The sequence below is a fragment of the Taudactylus pleione genome, unplaced genomic scaffold (assembly GCF_031769625.1).
Source record: "Taudactylus pleione unplaced genomic scaffold, aTauple2 ptg000707l, whole genome shotgun sequence".
In the NCBI taxonomy this organism is placed as follows: Eukaryota; Metazoa; Chordata; class Amphibia; order Anura; family Myobatrachidae; genus Taudactylus; species Taudactylus pleione.
This window is the reverse complement of record NW_028285109.1, coordinates 2,532,142-2,558,486: the sequence shown is the minus strand read 5'-3', so window position 1 is coordinate 2,558,486 and position 26,345 is coordinate 2,532,142. Positions and strand designations below refer to the sequence as shown.

The 26,345-nt window shown below is 44.1% G+C and overlaps 1 protein-coding gene across 6 annotated transcripts in view; it reads left to right on the top strand.

Annotated features, from left to right (window-relative positions):
• GANC (glucosidase alpha, neutral C) overlaps positions 1 to 26,345 on the top strand; it is a 140,025-nt gene that overhangs the window by 51,587 nt on the left and 62,093 nt on the right. For all 6 annotated transcript variants that reach the window (XR_015872495.1, XM_088456494.1, XM_088456496.1 and 3 more), the window contains 7 exons: positions 7,920 to 7,977; positions 8,064 to 8,157; positions 15,166 to 15,346; positions 15,444 to 15,594; positions 15,667 to 15,902; positions 24,784 to 24,910; positions 26,177 to 26,256. Coding sequence is in view for 5 of the 6 variants with exons in the window: in XM_088456494.1 (XP_088312620.1) it covers positions 7,920 to 7,977; positions 8,064 to 8,157; positions 15,166 to 15,346; positions 15,444 to 15,594; positions 15,667 to 15,902; positions 24,784 to 24,910; positions 26,177 to 26,256 (927 nt within the window). In the remaining variant the exon portion in view is untranslated. The remainder of the gene's footprint in view (positions 1 to 7,919; positions 7,978 to 8,063; positions 8,158 to 15,165; positions 15,347 to 15,443; positions 15,595 to 15,666; positions 15,903 to 24,783; positions 24,911 to 26,176; positions 26,257 to 26,345) is intronic.

Genomic DNA, 26,345 nt, shown 5'->3' with positions numbered 1-26,345 from the left:
CATGTCGCCATGGCTACCAGATTTTGCTGGCTGGCTACCAGATTTTGCAGTGAGGGAGGAAGCAGATCCTCTTCAACTCCCGCAGAGATTCATCCCTATAGTATTGCAGTGTTCATTTCATGCACAGGAGTGCATGTGCCGAGTGTCGTCTGCAGCGACTGCTGTGCCTGTGTCCGTCCCATCCTGCGCTGACTCCTCCTCTCAATCCCAGCCTGCGCTGACGACTCCTCTCCATCCTGTCCTGCTCTGACCCATGCTGTCTGTCTCAGTCTACGCTGATCCTCCTGTATGTCCCAGCTGTCTACTGTGGCCTATCTGTGGCTGCATAGAGCTCCCCGGTAATAGGGTCTATGCGTGGCCAGGGATTGCGGAGCAGCTTCAGAGGGATAGTGGTGTGACCACAAGGGGATGGGGGTTCTGTTGTACTTTCTGGCACCATTGTATTATATGAAATGTGGTCCGTTATTACTGGAGGGTGGGGGGTGGAGCAGAGGAGCTGTAGAAATGTAGAAATATTTGCCAAGCCCTACTGTAAACGGACCCGGGTCAGACAACCAGGCTTACCTGATTACACTGCAGGGTTACACGGGTCATTCCCCTGTTAAACCCTGTAATACCCAAGTTGGAATGCCTTCTCACTCGACCAGGGCAACCAAACCTGGCCCCTTTTACACCGAGCATCAACCCGGGTTAACTCGCGAATAACCCAGGTTTTAACTGCGCTGTTAAAGGCATGAGACACATTCTGACCCTCCAACATGACCATTCCACCAGGTACAATATGCTCTGCTCCTGGACTTCCCTCTTAATTTACGATTATAGTCACCGATGTTAATCTAGCTAATTTGTTAAAAGATTGTATTTGACACAGGTGGCTGCAATCATAAATGAAGTGGGCATTCCAGGAGCAGAGCACTTTGTACCTAGTGGAAGGGCTCTTGTTGGAGGGTGTGATATAATTTACATTACATTTACATTAAAAGTATGTTGGAAATTTGTTTATGTTCAAAACTGTCAAAGTGAACCTGATACCCATCCACAACAGTAAAATGTTTTTAACATGAAATAAAGATCTGTCTGGCTGTCAATGAGGTACAGCGAAATGCCTTAGAGAGGCCCAACAAAGAGACCAACAAAAAAAATAGTTTCTAACACCAATTAGAATATATATTTAATATTATGTCTGAAAATGATAGGTTAAAGTGACAGTAGGGACATTCTCTTGATTTAGATATTACTGCTGTGTAACAAGTAGGAGCAGGGCCATAACTGGGCGTTGCAGCCAGTGCCACCGCACATAGCTCAGTTTCCATGTGGATGGAACTGGCCGGCCTGAGCAATCTCTAATTACCCGATGCCCATTGCAATGTATATTAGTAGTGGTGCGCCCGGCTCCTTCTCTGCCAGGCGCTCCGGCACTGCTACTAATATACATTGCAATAGGCGGTGACTGTCCTGACGCTCAACTCCGCCTCCCCAGGCTCCCACAGTGCCTAGCATCTAGTGAGGAGCATCTAGTGTGTGACGTAACATGTATAAGGGGCTCTATTGTGTGGTGTAATGTGTATAAGAAACACTACAGTGTGGTGTAAAGTGAATAAGGTTGCACTACTGTGTGGTGTCATTTGAATTGGGGGAATAAATGTGTGGCCATTCCCAAATAGACCATACCCATTTCTGTGTGCGCTATACCCGATTTAGAATATGGAGGGGGGCACCCGATTTTTTTTTTTGCACAGAGCGCCAAAATGTCTAGTTACAGCTCTGAATAGGAGTCATTATGTTCTCACCGCTAGGTCACTGTGACATGGATGTGCTTCTGATTCAGAGCCGCTCGTAAGCGGCCGCTCGTTTGTTCCGAGCGATGTTTGCCCAACTGCGCATGCTTACGGATCGTAATACGCATGCGCGAACCAGTCAGTGCGGCTGAAAATCGTTTGTTCGCTAAATAGCGAATGCCTGCTATTTTGAGTGACAGGAGGAGGCGTATGTGGGTGGTAACAGGGGAAGGTGCTTGAAAACGGGGAGTGGAGATCCGAACGCAGGCGTGCTTAAAGGTCAAAACGGGCGTTTTAAGGGTGTGCATAATTAATACAGCAGCGTCATTGACCACGTCACTGGGTTATTTTATAGTTAGAACTGCTCGCAAGATTGCGGTAGGAAAAACCAACCACAAGAATAGCGAGCAGTTCATACGCTGGTCGATGTACTCGATTAATCTAATAAATAGCGGACATGACGTAGGATGCGAGCGGCCAGGGGGCGTATTTTTCCAAAAAACGACCACATGTTTTGTTCGCTCGTTCAGACCTAGAGGCAGACCGAAAAGAGCGAACGGTTCATTTGAATAGCCACCCCTTTTTTCTGAACGAGCGAGCGCAAATAGCGTCCGGCTCTGAATGAGGTCCATAGTCCCAGCCAGGTATTTAACCTGAATAATTACTACAAACTGGACCCCTTTACTACCGAGGGAATGGAGCATAGCTGTCCACACTAGAGATAATTCAGACCAATCTAGCATTGCCTGAACTACTATCTTTGTGTACGTACATGAAAAACAATTTTCCAAAACAAAGAAATAAACAAAAATTAGTGGAGATCTATAAATTTATCCTTCACTTATGTTTGTTCTGGTCAGACCGTTGTTCTGCAGATATCTGTTACATTATACCGCTGTATGGTAATTATTGTGGTCTATCAAGTCGCAAGTAGCCCCGAGGCAGCAGTTAACACTGATATCTGCTCCTACCCCACAGCTAATTGAGTCTGGATAGAGATTTGCCTTAAAAGTACATAATCAATTCAAGGCTACATTTCCTTTCTTCGCCAGCATCCAGTGGAAACATTACTTTTTTTTTTTTATAATATTTTTATTGATATTATTGCGTAGAATTTGACAGAGAACATATTTCTCAACATACAATAGTAACAATACCATATCGTGGCAATGTAGAAAAGTCAAAAAACACATGGCATAGAATGATAAAAAGAAAGCATTCTCCACTCTATAGTCAGTATTTTAAAAAATTAATATAGAAAACAAAGCATGAACCATTTAAGAATGATTTTGTATAAAATATTCCCATACAACCTAATTGATTTATGCATGACATGGTTTATCCTTAGAATGGTGGGTGACCTTTCTCTAGTATCTCCATATTATACCATGTGGTCATAACTGCCACCCTAAGTATATTTTCTTTGAGAGATGGAGATAGATTATTGATATAGGGGAGCCATATTTCAAAGCAGTTCTTTGCATTATTTTCAATATCGAGTGAACTTTGCACCCAATCCATCTGATAGAGATACATTCGTCTCGGTAGCATAAGCGTTAAAGGAATGGGATTAGGATCAATCCACTGTGACAAGATAGTTTTTTTTGCTGTTCCCGCCACCCTGGCTAATAATAAACATTTTCCTTTTGTTAGTCTTGGTTGGGTCTCATTAGAATAATGGTTCCATAGCGCCCATGCCATTGATATCTCAAAGGAAATATGTAATATATTATTTATATAGGATTGTACTTCTTTCCAAAATTTCTGGACAATCTCACACGACCACAAGCAATGAACTATGTCAGCATTGGGAGCTGAGCATTTAAAACAATTAGAATTGTCTGATATTCCTGTTAAATGTCTAAGTTTTGGTGTGTAGTACGCTCTGTGCAATATTTTATAGTGCATCTCAGCATATGAAGATGAGACTAACTGCTTATTTAGTGTATTACAGGATGTAATGATGCATTGGAGCGTTAATTCCGGAAATGTATCTGACCATTTGGCTAAGCCTGTATCTACCTTAGCAAGATCCAAACGTCTTCGTACATAATCATAGAGCATTGAAGTAGACCATGGATCTCCCATCCTGCTCCTCACTACAGCGTCTAGAACATTGACTCTATTCAATTGATCAAGTTGCGAAATTTTTTTTAAAATATAGCTTCTTACTTGAAAATAAGCAAATACTGGAAAATTAATATTAGGATAACGCTCCTTAAGTACAGACAATGACAGTATTGTGGAACAGTCTTCATCTAAAAATTTGTAGATCAGGCTAAGTCCCCGAAGATTCCAGTCCCTAAAAGTCCTTGCAGATATATCATCTTGTAGAGTGACATCACAAAAAATAGTTTGAAACAAAGACTCTGTGTGTGAAAGATGAAGTCTCTTCCTCAACAGTCGCCAAGCAGAACAAGTAGTATTTAGCAGAGGGTTGCATTTAATCTCTGGAGCAATTTGTGAGGGCGGAGTATGCAATAGATTAACCAAATTACACTCAGGGCTGAAAGCCTGATCCAGTTCCTTATACGCAAAACAACTGCTATTCCCTATCCAATCGAGAGCATATCTATAATTGGCTGCGATGGCATAATCCTGTGCGCATGGTAAATTTACCCCTCCCAATGATAATGGTTGTTGTAACTTTAATAACAAAATTCTGGGTCGTTTGTTAGCCCATATAAATTTGGATAGTGCTCCATTAATTAGTTTAACATCAGTTTTTGCTAAAAGAAAAGGAAGCATCTGGAGTGGGTATAATAATCTGGGGAAGGAAATCATTTTATAGAGTTGGCATCTGCCCAAAAAAGATAAAGGCAAATGCTTCCATCGTTCAAAATCTTGTAGCAACTGCTGAACAGAAGATGTAATATTAGCTGCATATATATTTTCTATCTTATTTGGAAACTTTAGTCCTAAATATGTTAGATGACCCTGAGCCCATCTAAAGGGAAATTGATCTCCCCATGCTAATCTAGCCTCCGCATACAGTGCTAAAGCTTCAGTTTTGCTAAAATTCACCAGAAAACCTGAGATGTCATGAAAATCTTTTAATATCCTCAATAGTGAGGGAAAAGCCTTCTTTGGTTCACTAAAATATAAAAGAAGATCATCTGCAAAAGCTGATACCTTAATCATAGAGTTCCCTAGCAAGACTCCCGTCCATAGATCATCTTTGATAAATGTGCGTATTAAAGGGTCTAAAGCAATATCAAAAAGCAATGGGGATAAAGGACATCCCTGACGTGTGCCTCTTGACAGATAAAAAGAAGAAGAGTTCCATCCATTAATTGTCAGGAAGGCAGTGGGGCGTGTATAAAGTAATCGAAAAATATTAATAAAGCCGGTACCAAATTGCTGCATGTGTAAGATACGTGATATATGTGACCAGGAGACGCGATCAAACGCCTTATCGGCATCACAACTAACTATTATAGTCTCTCTATTATTTATTTGTTTAGATCGTGTCAAAGCTGCTATCAACATTCGTACATTATGTATAGATGTACGTCCCTTAACAAATCCATTTTGTGCTGGGTGGAGTATCCTAGAAAGAATATTTTGAAGTCTCTGAGCTAGTAACTTAGTGAACAATTTTAAATCCTGGTTTAATAATGATATGGGTCTGTAGGACTGAACTAATGTGGGGTCCTTTCCAGGTTTTGGCAAAACTATAATTCTGGCTTCGTTAAAACCAGTCAGCGGTGGTTTCCCTCCAATAATAGCATTAAATAAGGACAACAAATGTGGCAGCAATTGAGTGGAAAGAATGATAATATTCTGCTCCAAAGCCATCAGGTCCTGGGGTCTTACCTTTAATTAATGTTTTAATTAACTGTATCAATTCCGTCTCCGATATTGGTTCTACCAAAGATTCTCTTTCCTCCTCCGTTAATAATGGCAAACCTGCTTCCCTCAAAAATCTTGTAGCTAACTCAGGAGAATCGGGAGGAGCCGTGTATAATTGTTTATAATATTGTTGAAATTGTTCTGAAATATCGGCTGAACCCGTAACACAAGTACCCAAATTATTCTGTAATTGAAGAATATTTGAAGATGTATTGTGGGTTTTGGCTAAGTTTGCTAATAATCTGCCTGGTTTATTACATCCTCTAAAATATTTGTTACGTTGAATATTATGTGAAAATTGGGCACGTTCTTCACACAAAAGATCGTATTCATTTTTAGCTTCCACATATCTCCGCCTATTCTCAGGTGTCTCGTTCAGAATGAGTGTGTCATACGTTTTAGTCAAGTGTTTGTTAGAGGAATCCAATTTAGAAGCTAGCAGCTTACGTCTCCTGGTCACATACTCCATAATCTGTCCTCGAAGCACCGGCTTTGAAGCAGCCCAGAATAAGTTAATATCCTCCAAGTGTTCAATATTATCATTTGTATAATTACAAAATGCTCCTTCTAAATGGGTACGGAAATCATTTGATTTATTCAAATACGCCGGGAATCTCCAATTATATGAAGTATATATGGGGGATTGTAATGAAAGAGTGAACCATATCGGAGCATGATCTGAGACTGCTATGGGTGCTATCCCTGAAGACTCTATCCTTTGATATAGAGAGCGAGATATTAACCAAAAATCTATTCGTGAAAAAGTGTGATGTGGATGTGAGTAAAAAGTATATTCACGAGATACAGGATTTTGACATCTCCACGGGTCGCACAGTTGCAGTGAATCTACTAGCAACTGTACAGGGGACACCAAAGCCTCTCTATTTCTACCTGGAATGTTGGATCTATCCAAACCTTGAGATATTACACAATTAAAGTCACCTCCTATAATCAGTTCACCTTCCATCCAGTCATTCAATCTAATATATAAATTTGTGAAAATACTTTATTTGGACCAGTAGGAGCGTATATAGTAGCCAAGGTATAGATCGAATCATGTAGTGATATCTTTACAAAGAGATATCTACCTTCAGGATCTATCAATGTGTCTTTAATAGTATATGGGATATTTTTGCGAAAAAGAATCAAAACTCCTCTACGCTTGGACGTGAAGGAGGCAGCTTTATAGTCACCTATCCATGTATCTCTTAATTTATTGGGGTCCCTAGAATTCCAATGCGATTCTTGCAAAAATGCCACATCCGGTTTCATGCTTTTTAAATGTTTAAGGACCTTACGTCTCTTGACAGGCGTATTTAATCCCTCCACATTCCATGAAATGAATTTAAGTACTGACTTAACCCTCGTGGAATCTGAAGAAATCATTGCCATATCAACCTACTCCCACTCTGGGTGCTGAACAGTAAATAATCCTAATACTTGCGCCACCCCCACCCGTCCCAGCGAGCAGGTATCGGGGTAAGAGAACACACTTTTCACGAAACCACGTCATGATAAATATAACAAAGAGAACATATATCTCCGTAAATAACCATGTAAGTAACAAATAAAATTTTTGTGAATTTTTACGAACCCAATAGTGCGATTGGAATAATCGCCTTATATAACAATGATATAAAAAACGTTTAGAAAAGAGAATTGTAATACCTATATAGGTGTCATGAGACCATTGTAAACACAATAAAATTATGTTGCCCAAAAATTTTTCTTGATATAAAAACTCTTGATAAACTAGAAGAGAAACTAGCATGGGATTTGCTAATGGTCCACATTGTGGCCACCCAGAACACCACAGCAATAAAAGTATTACCACTGCAGTATAGTATATCACAAAAAACTGTGAAACATTACTTTTAAGAGATTGAGGGTTACAGAGTTGCATGTCCCGAGCTGGGGTTGCTATCTTGCTGAAACATATATTAAGGAAATTTAGATTCTGCTTAAATTTATTGTTTTGAAGATTTTTTATTTAATAAAGTGTTCTGTCCGTAAATCTTAACATAATGGGATTCGGTGAAATATTACAGATCAAGTGGATCACGTTTTCATATAGATTATTTACATCCATGTAGACCGTATGAAATTGTGATAATTTTGATCTTAGTGTAAAATCTATTACTATCATTTAAGATGTTATGATCCAGTCTTGATGTACTTTTACTAAGAGATAACATCTGTATATCAGTCCAATGGTTGTCGGCATATTAGAGATATGATCGTGTTATCACTTTCTTTCATTGTCTGATGAAATGTTATCTGTCTTAATAGAAATTGTTTGGACTCTGGAGAGATGAGTTTGAAAATGATCTGGACATTAAATTAAACGGTAACGCAAAGTTTTTTGAAAGGTTTAACAATATGTTGTCACCACTGTTGTTAGCGGATTAGTTAATTTCCGTTATATCTGCACAGGACCCTCTGTAGGGCTGGATTTTACCTTGCATGGGTTTGAATATGTTTGCGGTCTTCCGGAACATGCAGATACACACTGGCTGAAAAACACGGGGTAAGTGGGTTACTTCCATTACACTGCCTAAAGCAAACATCCATTTTGTTGTATATGGTATTTTGCAGGGCATGATATGTGTCACGACATAGGCCCTGATTCAGAGCCGGATGCTCTGACAGAGTGCTCGCTCTGAATCAGGGCGTCTTTTTTTTTCTTTATGGAGCGGCCTCCTGGCCGCTCGCATTTCTGTGGGTTGCCACCCACAGCTAAAGCGAGCGGCCAGGATGATGGTTGCGACCATCAGAGCCTGCGAAGAGACCCTTGTGGTAGGATCTCGTGGCCACAAGCCCCAGAGAGCTTTCGGCTCAAACAGAGCCGAAAGCTCTCCTACTGACATCACTTACTGACATCACTTGTGATGTCAGTGGGGCTGCCCCCAAACGGTAGGCGTTCCAATGGGAACACCTCCGTCTGGGCAGCCACCCCCCCCCCCCCGACCCGCCCACCAAAGGGGGCGTGCTGTTACTCAATATCGACAGCACGCCCCCTTTGGTGCGAGACCCGGAGCGACGGATTGCTCGTCGCTATCCGGGTCTCGCGCATGCGCACGACGGAGCCGGCTCCATCGTGCTCATGCGCTCTGGGCCACCATCGACCCAGTTGTGACAGCTCAGCGTTTGCGACCGGGTCTGAATCAGGCCCATAGAACGTAACAATATTTTAGATGTTAAAGAAATGTGTTGTTATACGTTATTATGAATATTACACGCTAAATCTCAGCCTTTCTGCCATTGCATCCAGTCCTTATTATCAAGTGGGTTTTAGAAACACAACCTAACAACAATGCCTACCTTATATGCGCTGTGCAATTTTTACCTCAGTAATCATAGTATATTATTCCCACCATGGCTATACTACAATCTGTCAGTAGTGACCAAATGTAGTATAGCCACAAGTCACCAGCATCGGTGGTGGATGCAATGGAGCAATTTTTAGCTGACGCACCTGCACATAAGTTGCACCGCACATGCATCGCAATTATGTGTACAGAGTCACAGATGCAATGTCAGAATCATGCACAAATCGGCATTACAGCATCTGCGGGTGCTTTAGGTGGGAGTCTCAGCCCCTGCACATTCATACAGACGGATGTACACAGGGGAAAGGCTTTGTAGAGGTATTAGCATAAAGTCGCAGATGAGCGAGCACCAATAGACGCTGCTGCGGGCACTTCTGCATCCATTTCTGAATCACGCCCATAGGTTAGTGCTCAGTGTGTCTATAGTGCAGTGTCCCTGTTCTTGTTCCTACACAAGAGCGCCCAGGAAACAGCATCTCTTATGAGGCACGCACGTCATCCTAAGAGCTTTTTAAATAAACTGTCCTATTTATGTGCTCCCTGTGACATCACGCCGTGATGTCAGGTGCTCCCTCTTTCAGCCCAATTACACTATCCTCTATTGCCTGAACAACAGTTTATGTCAGCGTTTCTTGTTTATAAGTATTATTCCATCTGACTTATTTATACAGACCTGGCTGGTTCATGATCCCAAACATGGGACTCTGGGCCTGATTCAGAGCCGGACGCTCTGACAGAGGGCTCGCTCTGAATCAGGCCGGGCCTTTTGGTTTTTCAGAACAGCCTCCTGGCCGCTCGCATAGCTGTTGGGTGACCACCCACAGCTATAGCGAGCGGCCATGATGATCGTCGCGATGGTCAAGACCATCGCGACCATCGGGCTTGCGACGAGACCCTTGTGGTAGGGTCTCATTTCCGCAAGCCCAAGAGTGATTTTGGCTCTGTTGTGATGTCAGTGAGGCTGGCCATGGGAACGCCTCCGTCTGGGCAGCCACGCCCCCGGCCCGACCACCAAAGGGGGCATGCTGTCACTCAACATCGACAGCACGCCCCCTTTGGTACGAGACCCGGAGCGACGATTTGCCCATCGCTATTCGGGTCTCGCGCATGCGCACGAAGAAGCCGGTTCCGTTGTGCGCATGCGCACTGGGCCACCATCGACCCGCTTGCAAGCGCATAGCGCTCGCGAGCGGGTCTGAATCAGGCCCTCTGTTCCTGAATTCTATATTTCTGAACTAATCTGTCTGCCTTGACCCTAGCCCATATATTGACTACAATGCTGGGCTTATTCATATGTATAGTGAGCTGCTGCCTAATGGGGCTAGATTTAAGAAAGCAATCTCTCAACAGCAAAGCTTATCGCACCCTAGAAGGTGTCCCTGGAGAAAACCAGGATTCCTAATAAGCTCTGTGGCTTAGATCTAGCTGCTACCAACAGCTTGCTGCTAGCTAGTACTGGCATCCGTCCTCCTAATCAGTGTGTATTTGCAGCAGCCCTAAAGCTCTTCGGCCTGATTCAGCAGTGGACGCAGATATACGGCTGCAACTGCATCTATTGGTGTTTCTTGGAGTACATCCAGGCGTCCGGAATGCGCACTGTAACCGTCTGTGGGCACTGAAATACCAAGTTGCGCCTTTTTACACACACAATCAACACTACTACCTGCCCCATGGCTGGTTCCGAGTATGGCTTCCTATGTAAGCGGTTCAGCCAGTGGCGGAACTAGCGGCGGTGCAGCCTGTGCCTTGCATCGGGGCCCGCTGAGGTGCAGGGGCCCATAGCCGCCTGCATCCAACAGCGCAGCTGCACCCACCACCAGTGTCCCCCGGCCCCACAGTATTTAAGTGTAGTGCGTACCGTAGTCTGCACTACACAGCAGCGGCGATGTGTTTGTTATAGCAGCCAATGAGAGTCAGACAGACTCTCATTGGCTCATGCGTCCACGGAGGGAGCCCGGCTGGAGCTCTCTCATGAGCTACACCTTAGGGCTCTCGCAGTGGGTGATGGGAGAGACGTCTCTCCCATCATGCAGAGCGGGAAGACAGGAGCTGACGGTGGCGGGCGCAGGAGTGGGGATTCAGGAAAGTGTTGGGGTTTTTTTGTGTGTGTTTGTCTTATATATGTAGGGGAGGCCACTACTGGGGGCACTGTATAAGTGGCACTGCATAGGGAGACCACTACTGGGGGCACTGTATATGGGGCACTACTGGAGGCACTGAATAAGTGGCACTGCATAGGGGGACCACTACTGGGGGCACTGTATATGGGGCACTACTGGGGGGACACTGTATAAGGGACACTACTGGGAGCACTGCATAGGAGGGACCACTACTGTGGGCATAGCATGGGAGGACTACTACAGGGGGCACTGCATAGGGGGACCACTACTGGGGGCACTGTATATGAGGCACTGTATAAGGGGCACTACTGGGAGCACTGCATAGGGGGAATTACTACTGGGGGCACTGCATAGAGGGGACTACTACTGGGAGGACTATAAGGGGCACTACTGGGGCAACTGTATAAGGGACACTACAGGGGGCACTGCATAGGGGGACCACTACTGGGGGCTCTGTATATGAGGCACTGCATAAGGGGCACTACTGGGAGCACTGCATAGGGGGAATTACTACTGGGGGCACTGCATAGAGGGGACTACTACTGGAGGCACTGTATAAGGGGCACTACTGGGAGCACTGCATAGGGGGGACCACTATTGGGGGCATTGCATAGGGAGGACTACTACTGGGGGCACTGTATAAGGGGCACTGCATAGGGGGACTACTGGGGGCACTGCATAGGAGGGACCACTACTGGGGGCATAGCATGGGAGGACTACTACAGGGGGCACTGCATAGGGGGACCACTACTGGGGGCACTGTATATGAGGTACTGTATAAGGGGCACTACTGGGAGCACTGCATAGGGGAAATTGCTACTGGGGGCACTGCATAGAGGGGACTACTACTGGGGGGACTGTATAAGGGGCACTGCATAGATGGACCACTACTGGGGCAACTGTATAAGGGACACTACTGGGAGCAATGCATAGGAGGGACCACTACTGGGGGTATAGCATGGGAGGACTACTACAGGCGGCACTGCATAGGGGGACCACTACTGGGGGCACTGTATATGAGGCACTGTATAAGGGGCACTACTGGGAGCACTGCATAGGGGGGACCACTATTGGGGGCATTGCATAGGGGGGACTACTACTGGGGCACTGTATATGGGCACTACTGGGGGCACTGCATGGGGGGACTACCACTGGGGACATTGTATAAGGGACAAAGCATAAGGGGGACTACTATTGGGGGCACTGTATAAGGGGCACTACATAGATGGACCACTACTGGGGGCACTGTATAAGGGGCACTACTGGGGGCACTGCATAGGGGGAACTACTACTGGGGGCACTGTATAAGGGGCACTGCATAGGGGGAACTACTACTGGGGGCACTGTATAAGGGGCACTGCATAGGGGGACCACTACTGTGGGCACTGTATAGGGGGGACTAATACTGGGGGCACTGCGTAAGGGGGACTTCTACTGGGGCACTGTATAAGGGGCACTGCATAGGGGGAACTACTACTGGGGGCACTGCATAGGAGAGACCACTACTGGGGGCATAGCATGGGAGGACTACTACAGGGGCACTGCATAGGGGGACCACTACTGGGGGCACTGTATATGAGGCACTGTATAAGGGGCACTACTGGGAGCACTGCATAGGAGGAATTACTACTGGGGGCACTGCATAGAGGGGACTACTACTGGGGCAACTATATAAGGGACACTACTGGGAGCACTGCATAGGAGGGACCACTACAGGGGGCATAGCATGGGAGGACTACTACAGCGGGCACTGCATAGGGGGACCACTACTGGGGGCACTGTATATGAGGCACTGTATAAGGGGCACTACTGGGAGCACTGCATAGGGGGGACCACTATTGGGGGCATTGCATAGGGAGGACTACTACTGGGGGCACTGTATAAGGGGCACTGCATCGGGGGAACTACTACTGGGGGCACTGTATGAGGGGCACTACTGGGGGCACTGCATAGGGGGACCACTACTGTGGGCACTGTATATGGGGCACTACTGGGGGGCACTGTATAAGGGACACTACTGGGAGCACTGCATAGGAGGGACCACTATTGTGGGCATAGCATGGGAGGACTACTACAGGGGGCACTGCATAGGGGGGACTACTACTGGGGGCACTGTATAAGGGGCACTAATACTGGGGGCACTGCATAAGGGGGACTTCTACTGGGGCACTGTATAAGGGGCACTGCATAGGGGGAACTACTACTGGGGGCACTGCATAGGAGGGACCACTACTGGGGGCATAGCGTGGGAGGACTACTACAGGGGCACTGCGTAGGGGGACCACTACTGGGGGCACTGTATAAGGGGCACTGTACAGAGGGGACTACTACTGGGGCAACTGTATAAGGGACACTACTAGGAGCACTGCATAGGAGGGACCACTACTGGGGGCATAGCATGGGAGGACTACTACAAGGGGCACTGCATAGGGGGACCACTACTGGGGGCACTGTATATGAGGCACTGTATAAGGGGCACTACTGGGAGCACTGCATAGGGGGGACCACTATTGGGGGCATTGCATAGGGAGGACTACTACTGGGGGCACTGTATAAGGGGCACTGCATCGGGGGAACTACTACTGGGGGCACTGTATGAGGGGCTCTGCATAGGGGGGACTACTACTGGGGGCACTGCATGGGGGGACTACTACTGGGGCACTGTATAAGGGGCACTACTGGGGGGAACTGCATGGGCGGACTACTACTGGGGACATTGTATAAGGGACAAAGCATAGGGGGGACTACTATTGGGGGCACTGTATAAGGGGCACTGCATAGATGGACCACCACTGGGGGCACTGCATAGGGGGGACTACTACTTGGGGCACTGCATAGGGGGAACTACTACTGGGGGCACTGTATAAGGGGCACTACTGGGGCACTGCATAGGGGGACCACTACTGTGGGCACTGTATAGGGGGGACTAATACTGGGGGCACTGCATAAGGGGGACCACTACTGGGGCACTGTATAAGGGGCACTACTGAGGGCACTGCATGGGGGGGACTACTACTGGGGGCATTGTATAAAGGGCACAGCATAGGGGGGACTACTACTGGGGCCACTTTTTAAGGGGCACTACTGGGGGCACTGCATAGGGGGGACCACTACTGTGGGCACTGCATAGGGGGGACTACTACTGGGGGCACTGTATAAGGGGCACTGCATAAGGGGGACTACTACTGGGGCACTGTATAAGGGGCACTACTGGGGGGACTACTACTGGGGGCATTGTATAAGGGGCACAGCATAGGGGGGACTACTACTGGGGGCACTTTATAAGGGGCACTACTGAAGGCACTGCATAGGGGGGACCAAAGCATATTCTTGCACCTGGGCCCACCACTCTAGTTCCGCCACTGGGTTCAGCATCTGTGTACGTAACCACTTTCACACTCACAACACTCCCGTAGCACACCAGTAAGACAGACCATCTCCGGGAGTTTGTTTAGCCCGGGACACATAGCACTTTTCCAAGACATTTCTGATGTTGTGCGTCTCGATTGCAATAGCGTCTTTGTATGTACACTCTGTATAACACACGCACCGTAGAAGTTATTAAGGATTTTCGTGCACGCGCAGTAGCAAAAAAATCGCTCAACTACGTGAACATCTGAATCTGGCCCATTATCAGGGTCTGCCTCTGTTTCGTATTGTGCCAACACACCCTTGCTGTACGGGGACTGCATTTGCATGCTCCTTTCCATTCCTCCTTGCTAAGCATAATGAGTCACAAGTGTCAGATGGGCGTATGGATGTAATTGTACACATTTATTCTTTGTATGCACAGTACAAATGTGTGTATTTGAGCAAACTTCCAATTCAGCATGAGCCCTATTGTTTTCTTTATAGCGTTATATAATAATCACCCAGGCATCTACACCTACTGGTTTCTCTGCCCTAGAATAGAAAATAAGGCAATGTTTTTAGGTAATGGGTAGTGAATGACTGGCAGGATATTAGACTGCATGTTCCTGCCAGAAGAGGAGGTCTAGAACTTTTGTGCCCACAGAGGTTCTCTTTATCACTACTACATCAGAAACCTGAAACCAAAGCAATCACAACTTTCCTTCTCGCTACCAGGGAAAGTGAAGCGTACCGACTCTACAATTTGGATGTATTCGGGTACCCAATCTATGATAAAATGGGCACATATGGATCTGTGCCCCTGCTGCTAGCACATAATCCTTTGCACACTTGTGGAATTTTCTGGCTGAATGCATCAGATACTTTAGTAGAAATCAAGTCAAAAGCAGCCTTAGAGGTAGGTAAAACAATATCGGGCCCCGGTTTCCAACAGTGATTTAAATACTATATGTGTCCTGGTCTATAAGAATTACTTTATTACATGCTTTTTTCAGTCTCATTTGCGCACAACTTCTGATATGCCGAAACTAAGGGCAGTGCCCAAAGTGGACATTAGATGGATGTCAGAGAGTGGGATAGTGGATGTTTTCTTGTTACTGGGACCTGCACCTCAGGATGTGTTTAAACAATATGTACAACTGACAGGTGAGTACACATAAAACAGTTCTGATGATGAGTTCATTCTGAGTCCTTCAATACACTTCTGTGCGATAACAGGTGGCCAGGCCTTTCCTCCTCTATTCTCACTGGGCTATCATCAGTGTCGCTGGAACTATGAGGATGAGGCAGATGTTGAAGCTGTGGATTCAGGTTTCGATGAACACAATATTCCCTATGATGTCATCTGGTTGGACATTGAGCACACAGATGGAAAAAGATATTTTACCTGGGACAAGGACAGGTTTCCTGATCCTCTCAAGATGCAAGAGAAACTGCGGGAGAAAAGACGCAAAGTAAGCAGGAAGCTTAGTACAATAAGTGTTCATTCATGTAACAACAAGGGATTACACTCACATATATTACACCCTACCTAGTCAATGTTCATTCATGTAACAACAAGCTATTACATTCACATATATTACACCCCACGTACAGTCAGTGTTTATTCATGTGAGAACAAGGGATTACACTCACATATATTACACCCTACCTACAGTCAGTGTTCATTCATGCAAGAACAAGGGATTACACTCAAATATATTACACCCTACCTACAGTCAGTGTTTATTCATGTAACAACAACCGATTACACTCACATATATTACACCCCACGTACAGTCAGTGTTTATTCCTCTAACAACAAGCTATTACACTCACATATATTACACCCTACCTACAGTCAGTATTCATTCATTGAGAACAAGGGATTACACTCAGATATATTACACCCCACGTACAGTCAGTGTTTATTCATCTAACAACAAGCTATTACACTCACATATATTACACCCTGCCTAATGTCGGTGTTTATTCATGTGAGAACAAGGTATTACACTCAAATATATTACACCCTACCTACAGTCAGTGTTTATTCATGTAACAACAAGCGATTACACTCACATAAATTACACCCCACGTACAGTCAGTGTTTATTCATGTGAGAACAAGGGATTACACTCACATATATTACACCCTACCTACAGTCAGTGTTTATTCATGTAACAACAAGCGATTACACTCACATATATTACACCCCACGTACAGTCAGTGTTTATTCATGTGAGAACAAGGGATTACACTCACATATATTACACCCTACCTACAGTCAGTGTTCATTCATGTAACAACAAGCTATTACACTCACATATATTACACCCCACGTACAGTCAGTGTTTATTCATGTGAGAACAAGGGATTACATTCACATATATTACACCCTACCTACAGTCAGTGTTCATTCATTGAGAACAAGGGATTACACTCAGATATATTACACTCCACGTACAGTCAGTGTTTATTCATCTAACAAAAAGCTATTACACTCACATATATTACACCCTACCTACAGTCAGTGTTCATTCATTGAGAACAAGGGATTACACTCACATATATTACACCCTGCCTAATGTCAGTGTTTATTCATGTGAGAAGAAGGGATTACACTCAGATATATTACACCCCACGTACAGTCAGTGTTTATTCATCTAACAACAAGCTATTACACTCACATATATTACACCCTACCTACAGTCAGTGTTCATTCATTGAGAACAAGGGATTACACTCACATATATTACACCCTGCCTAATGTCTGTGTTTATTCATGTGAGAACAAGGTATTACACTCAAATATATTACACCCTACCTACAGTCAGTGTTTATTCATGTAACAACAAGCGATTACACACATATATTACACCCCACGTACAGTCAGTGTTTATTCATGTGAGAACAAGGGATTACACTCACATATATTACACCCCACGTACAGTCAGTGTTTATTCCTCTAACAACAAGCTATTACACTCACATATATTACACCCTACCTACAGTCAGTATTCATTCATTGAGAACAAGGGATTACACTCACATAAATTACACCCCACGTACAGTCAGTGTTTATTCATGTGAGAACAAGGGATTACACTCACATATATTACACCCTACCTACAGTCAGTGTTTATTCATGTAACAACAAGCGATTACACTCACATATATTACACCCCACGTACAGTCAGTGTTTATTCATGTGAGAACAAGGGATTACACTCACATATATTACACCCTACCTACAGTCAGTGTTCATTCATGTAGCAACAAGCTATTACACTCACATATATTACACCCCACGTACAGTCAGTGTTTATTCATGTGAGAACAAGGGATTACATTCACATATATTACACCCTACCTACAGTCAGTGTTCATTCATTGAGAACAAGGGATTACACTCAGATATATTACACTCCACGTACAGTCAGTGTTTATTCATCTAACAAAAAGCTATTACACTCACATATATTACACCCTACCTACAGTCAGTGTTCATTCATTGAGAACAAGGGATTACACTCACATATATTACACCCTGCCTAATGTCAGTGTTTATTCATGTGAGAACAAGGGATTACACTCAGATATATTACACCCCACGTACAGTCAGTGTTTATTCATCTAACAACAAGCTATTACACTCACATATATTACACCCTACCTACAGTCAGTGTTCATTCATTGAGAACAAGGGATTACACTCACATATATTACACCCTGCCTAATGTCGGTGTTTATTCATGTGAGAACAAGGTATTACACTCAAATATATTACACCCTACCTACAGTCAGTGTTTATTCATGTAACAACAAGCGATTACACTCACATAAATTACACCCCACGTACAGTCAGTGTTTATTCATGTGAGAACAAGGGATTACACTCACATATATTACACCCTACCTACAGTCAGTGTTTATTCATGTAACAACAAGCGATTACACTCACATATATTACACCCCACGTACAGTCAGTGTTTATTCATGTGAGAACAAGGGATTACACTCACATATATTACACCCTACCTACAGTCAGTGTTCATTCATGTAACAACAAGCTATTACACTCACATATATTACACCCCACGTACAGTCAGTGTTTATTCATGTGAGAACAAGGGATTACATTCACATATATTACACCCTACCTACAGTCAGTGTTCATTCATTGAGAACAAGGGATTACACTCAGATATATTACACCCCACGTACAGTCAGTGTTTATTCATCTAACAAAAAGCTATTACACTCACATATATTACACCCTACCTACAGTCAGTGTTCATTCATTGAGAACAAGGGATTACACTCACATATATTACACCCTGCCTAATGTCAGTGTTTATTCATGTGAGAACAAGGGATTACACTCAAATATATTACACCCTACCTACAGTCAGTGTTTATTCATGTAACAACAAGCGATTACACTCACATATATTACACCCCACGTACAGTCAGTGTTTATTCATCTAACAACAAGCTATTACACTCACATATATTACACCCTACCTACAGTCAGTGTTCATTCATTGAGAACAAGGGATTACACTCACATATATTACACCCTGCCTAATGTCAGTGTTTATTCATGTGAGAACAAGGGATTACACTCACATATATTACACCCTGCCTAATGTCAGTGTTTATTCATGTGAGAACAAGGGATTACACTCACATATATTACACCTTACCTATAGTCAGTGTTCATTCATGTGAGAACAAGGGATTACACTCACATATATTACACCTACACTCACATATATTACACCCTACCTAATGTCAGTGTTTATTCATGTCAGAACAAGGGATTACACTCACATATATTACACCCCATGTACAGTCAGTGTTCACTCATGTAACAACAAGCTATTACACTCACATATATTACACCCTACAGTCAGTGTTTTTTTATGTGAGAACAAGATATTACACTCACATACATTACACCCCACGTACAGTCAGTGTTCTTTCATGTAACAACAAGATATTACATTCACATTTATTCCACCCTACAAACAGTCAGTGTTCATTCATGTGAGAACAAAATATTACACTCATATATATTACACCCCACGTACAGTCAGTGTTCATTCATGTAACAACAAGATATTACACTCACATATATTACACCCTAGAAACAGTCAGTGGTCATTCATGTGAGAACAAGGGATTGCACTCACATATATTACACCCTACCTACAGTCAGTGTTTATTCATGTGAGAACAAGGGATTACATTCACATATTTTACACCCTACCTACAGTCAGCGTTCATTCATGTGAGAAGAAATTGTGGGCCTGATTCAGACCCGGTTGCTATGAGCGTACGCTCGCTCGATGGGTATGCAAATATTTGAAAGTGACGCGGCGGGAGCGATCGCTCGCCAAGACATAAGCACGCCCAACTTACGAGCGTTTGCTGTGTGAATGCAGTCTCCCCTTAGTGAATGGAGAGACGCCCACTGCCCCACGTCATCTCCTGGAAGTTTGTGAAAACATTGGTACATCAACCACTATCGGATGTGACGCAGTGCTTGTGGTAGCTTTTTACTACCGCAAGCATTGCGAGGAAAACAGAGTAAAAAAATGGCTGATGACGCGTACTATGACGCTGCCTGTTAATTATGCATGCCTCTAAAAGGGCGTTGAAACACTCAGGCACGCCTGCGTTCGCACCTCCACTCCCCCGTTTTTACTGGACGGCCCCTGTTACCACCCACAAACGGCCTCTCCTGTCACTCACTCTGCTGGGCTGGCTTTGCTATGCGAGTGAGGGATCTGCAAACGCACTGTGTAGTTTGCGCACGCGCACTGCGATGCATGCGCAGATTAGCAACCATCGGCAATAGCGAGCGCACTGCGGATAGCGTCCGGGTCTGAATCAGGCCCTGTGTTTACATATGTTTCACCTTATGGGTCGAATTCAATTAGCCGCGAAAAGTGCCGTCTGGTGAAATGCAGAATGAATTTGCCTTATTCGTCTGTTTTGATGCGATGTTTTCTTCATGTGCGTCCCCGCGTTTCGCCCTATTCAATTGAAAAACAGGCGAAAATGCCGATAGGTGAATGTTTTACAAAGCGATACTAGCATAAAGGACATCTTTTTTGGGGGAAATCAGTCTGTACCCCATAAATAGCTTGAATGACCCTGGGAATCAATGTAGAAAGTAGTAGCCCTAATAAAAGTATTTTTTGAACTTATTTTGAGGCAAAACGCTGTTATATGTATATTTGCATATGTGTGGAAAAATGATAGAAAACAATGTTTTTTCAGAAAAATGAGTACCGAGGTTAAATTTGGGGTACATGATTTGGGTACTAGTATATTTTGATGTCTCTAAAATGAAGATTTAAACAAACTTAAAAATACACCTGCTGCAGCCTCCTGCAATCAAAAACACCTGTCCCATCCATATAACCCCCCAGAATACCAGGCCCCCCACTTTTTACCCATTTTCCAACACTGTTTACATTTTCACCCAAAATTGACATGTCATTTTTGGGATGTTTTTAAAAAAAATTCTACTGACTTTTTTTTGACTGATTAGTCATTAGGGGGGTTGTCCAAAGGGTTCTGGATTAAATCCCCACATTTGTACCCCAAATTAGCGATTTTGCACTTCCAATTCTCCTGCCTATATGTGGAGAAACTTTATCGCCTATTTTTCCATGTAAAGGTTTAGCGACCTGGACGTTTAAATGTCCTATAATTGAATATGGAGAAAATTAGAAAACAGGCGAAAAGCGCAAAGTCAAAAAAATTTCTCCAAACGGCACTTTTCACGGCTACTTGAATTCGGCCTTATATTTGAGATTGTCATGTTTACAATAGAATAAACCAATCTAGAACTACAGGTCATTGATGCCCACAATGAACAAGTAATCCATATACGCAGATGTTAAAGTGCTTGATAAGACATGAACAGTGAAAAAAGGTAATTTTTGTATCCAGATTTATTACTAAAATGTATTTATACTGTCAGACCTGGAATCTTTAACCTCTATGCTGAAATAACTAAGTATTAAAAGATGGGTTTTACACAATGGATCTATAGCATTCCTAAAGGAAGATTAAATTAGGCAGAGTGCAAGCTGAAATGAGCATGTTCATCCTCCCCGAGTAACCTGCGTTGTGGATGTGCGCAATGTTACGACGGAACCTCGTGGCTAATTGAATTGGACCCTTTGTTTTCAAACAGATTATTATTTATCACATTAATATTATGGATTTGTCATATATTAATGTGCATTAAACCCTCTTAAAACTAATAAGTGTGTATAATACTGCACTTCATCACTTTTACAGTGTCAGTGTTTGCTGACATGGTCCTGTCATGGTGATCTAATACTGTATGGTGCTGGCAGTATAGTTTGAGAGCAGATATAATCACCCATTAATAAAAATGTATTTTATATGTTCTGTAAATGTGGCTCTTACCCCGACAGTCAGGGTTAGGCACTAGGAGGGGCGGTTGGGGTTAGGCACCAAGGAGAGGGTTAGGGGAAAACGTGTGTCAACCATTTTGACCTTAACATTTTGTATCTGTCAACCTATATCCATGTTGACCGTTTGTGTGTCGACTTTTTGTACCTAACGACATATTGACTGTTGACCATTTGATATCGACCTATACACTGTCAACCTTTTAATTGTCTATCTAATGAACCACACCCCCTTATGCTTGGTACACATTGTGCTATTATGGGGCTAATTTCTCGGCTGGTTAGTCTGATTATTGAATAGTATGTGCACAGCACCCAAGGCCGACTGTTGTTTGAAAATCTGTCAGATTGGCTCCCTGACATCAGGAGTGACATTTGTTTGTCTATATAAGCCAATATGATGCCGCAAATGCAGTGTGTAAGCTATCGACTCGACAACCTACATGTAAAGACATCACATATAGGAACGACAATTGTGAAGTGTTCATACATGAAATTGGATGTTCTCTAGTTTGTTTCCGTAGCAAAAATCGTGGATTGTTCCTCTTATCTTTCAGCAGTATACCTAACTTTACAGATGAGTGTCATAATTATCATTCAACCCAGGTACACATATGATGAAACAGATTCAGCTGGGATCAGAGCAGCCAGAGCAGCCAGATCATTGATTGCCAACATAAACTGGTCAGCAGTCATCTTCCAGCTGCAATTTCTTCCATGTCCCACAATGATCTTATCTAATGTGATAAGATAACTATCTCAAATTTGGGTTGTTTGGAACCCCACACTCTGCAATGTAGAGTGTGCCTCCAGCATTAGTCAGTGACAAGCTTTCACAGTAAAGAAAAGTGAGATCTATATAATAATCGAGAACGTGTGTGTGTCTGTCTGTTTGTTTGTCCTTTATGCACAGCCAGAGTACTGTACCTAGATCCACCAATTTTGGCATGGTGGTGTAGTTTGAACAGGATTAGGTTTTTGGCTAAGATTGAAGTTCGTCAGAACCATGGAGGTCTACATGGTGCCCAGCAAATAGGCCGTGGAGTCTCTTTTGAAATTTTTGTGTAAGCAAGTTTGCTCAGGGTGTCTTCCAGTGCCTAAAACTACACTGATCTGAAGGCACAGGCTGATATGTACCAGTGGGGGGCAGGCAGAACTCCAACGGAAGAGCAGGGAGTCGGAGGATCAACTGTCACACTGCACCTGCACTGATAGGTACTAATTTGAGTTTTCATTCCAGCACCCTGCACCTGTCACAACCTATGCAGTTCCTCTTTCCTACATGGGGTGTCGCTCTTTGCTCTGGTGCTTCTGGCACACTCAGCTCATGCAACAAACTGCTGAGATACAGACCAGATGTGCTAGAAGCACAAGAGCAGAGAGTGACACTCCAGGTAGGAAAGAGGAACTGCACAGGTTGAAACAGGTGCAGGGTGCTAGAATGAACACTAAATTTCTTCCAAGCAAATTTTCATATGCCATAAGCTGTGCATTATCCAACTGAATTTCTAAGCTGCCAGGGATGCCTCTGCACAAATTATTTTTGAAGATCGGTACACCAATCATGCTGCTTAGAAACCTGGATGCTCCAAAGCTTTGCAATGGTACAAGACTTTGCATAAAAACTCTCAAAGCCTGTGTCATTAAAGTCACTATCACAATAGGATGTGGAACAGGAGAGGATGTGTTCATTCCTTGCATCCCGCTCATACCAACAGACATGCCATTTGAATTCAATAGATTGCAATTTCCAATCCAACTCTCTTTTGCCATGATTGTCAATAAGGTCAATCTATGAAGGTAGCAGGTATTGACCTGCAAAATCATTGTTTTTCCCATGGGCATTTCTATGTGGCATGTACAAGAGTTGGGCTTCCAACAGCCTTTTCATGCTGGCTCCTAATGGATAAAAAACAACAACATTGTTTATACCACAGTGTTGAGGCAACAGTGTCTAAGGCCCTGATTCAGAGCCGGACGCTCTAACCAGAGCGCTCGCTCTGAATCAGGGCCCACCTCCATAAATATGGAGCGTCCTCCTGGACGCTCGTATAGCTGTGGGTCACCACCCACAGCCTATACGAGCGTGCAGGATTATGGTCGCGATGGTCTTGACCATCGCGACCATCGCCAGTGCGAGCAGAAGCCTGCGGTTGAGTTTCTCAACCGCAAGGCCAGGAGTGATTTTGGCTCTATCAGAGCCAAAATCACTCCCACTGACATCACTAGTGATGTCAGTGGGGCCGGCTTCTGACGGTAGGCGTTCCCTTGGGAACGCCTCCCTCTGGCAGGCACGCCCCCGGCACGCCCACCAAAGGGGGCGTGCTGTCAATCAACATCGACAGCACGCCCCCTTTGATCAGACACATCGAGCGAAGGAAAGTCCTTCGCTCGTCGCGTCTCGCACATGCGCACGACAGAGCTCCCTCCGTCGTGCGCATGCGCAGTGCACACCATCGACCCACTTGCGAGCGGACAGCCGCTCGCGAGTGGGTCTGAATCAGGCCCTAAATACTCTATATAAATGAATAGATAGGTTCTTTTCAGGGCTAAAACCATGTTAGCAAACAGTGGGGTCCTTTTCAGGATCAATGAATGGGGTTATGTCGAGGTCAATGTAAAAAATTAAGGCTGCCGATCTATGTCAAGGTCCAGTCTTCAACCCAGACAACGCCAGGTATCCCTGCTAGTAGATAATAAATAAATACATAATTTTCTAGTAAAACAATACTTTTCTGACATCCAAGGGAAGGTAAGGTAAGGGTGTAGTTAATTCTATGCCATAATACAAACAATTATGTTTTTTTTTCCAGGTTCATCTTTAACTTTTATTTCTCCTGCCCTCACCCCATTAGCATATACAATATAGGTGACTGATTGTTTCTTTCAACCTCAGCTGGTTGTCATCTCTGACCCTCACATTAAAGTGGATCCAGACTACATCTTGTACGCTGAAGCCAAACAAAATGGGTACTTTGTGAAAGATAGAGATGGACGGGACTATGAGGGCAACTGCTGGCCAGGTTAGAAATGCTCTTAGTAGTCTGGGAAGTGATAATTTGCATTGCGGTAAAGCAAATCACTTTTAGTAACAATGTTATATTGTTGTTACGCTGACTCTCAGTACTCTGGATACCTGCATTTTATAGCAAAAACCCACTATTAGCTTAGTTGTCTGGCCTAGCTTGGGCATACAGGAATCAAATCTGACTGATGTGAAAATGGAAAGGTGATCTTAGACCGGCCCCTTAATATATTCTTGATGAGCATTCCATTGCTATAATACTTCCTGTAGATAGAAATGCATCATATATACCCCGTACATTAAAATGTATTATCTTCCCATTGAATTTAACAGAGTTTTCTAAACTCCAACATACCTGGTGCCTTATTAGAATTGAATGTGATGTTTGTACAGGAACTAACATGCTCCTCCCCACTTGCATTTCCACATCTGGATTTTGAGTTGCATGTACCTTAATATATGTCCAGCATTGAATCTCCATAACAAAGGGCCTGATTCAGATAGGGACGCTATTTGCATCACTGCTGCAACTCTGGACGCAGTAGTGATGCAGAAATGCGCTAATGCCGCAAGAGGCGCCTGAGGACAAAAGACACAGACTGCTGGCATCACAGATCAGAGTGCTGCGCCTGAAGACGTAGCATCATATCACCATCGCAAAGATCGGTCGCAGCATTACCCATCTGAGTGGGCCTAAGGCTACTTATAATGGTCACCTCAGCTCAGTAGCCGATGCCAGTAAACCTGTGCCAGAAGACGCAGACACTGCCCTCGCCAATCTCAAAAAACTGGGCCTCCGCCGCCGTTTTTTCCTGACCGCCCATTCCCCGCCCCCCAAACAGCCACAGCATGTCAATCATGTTGCAGCTTAGGGGCACTGGGACCGTAGTCACAGAAAGACACCTGCACACATGCAGTACTGATCTCTCAACCATCGGAGATATATCAGTGTGTGTGTGTGTACATCTCTGAATCCGGCCCAAAGATGGGCAATAATCACCAAGCCAGACTTGCACCTGGTTTAGGTACGTGCACAATTTGCGTCTCTAGTATCTAATGTATATTTAGTGCAACTCTAAATCCATCAATTGCACATAGGTAGTACAGCATTTTACACCTAGACACATCTTTATGTCACACAAAAGCAGTCATGTACAATTACAAATCGGGTCCATAGTGTTGAGATGAAAGTTGCATTTGTGCAGTGTGGAGAGACTGCAGGAGCTTCAGGAATATCATGTTAGCGTCTTATCTCTGTTTTCAGGAGTCTCCTGTTATCTGGACTTTACAAACCCTGCTGCCCGAGAATGGTACTCCTCCCAGTTCTCACTTGATAAATACAAGGTAAGTGTTTAAAACCTGATCTATTGAACTAAAATGACTGTACTAATGCAGACAGGCTAGGAGAATACTTCCGATCAGCTCCAACAGTT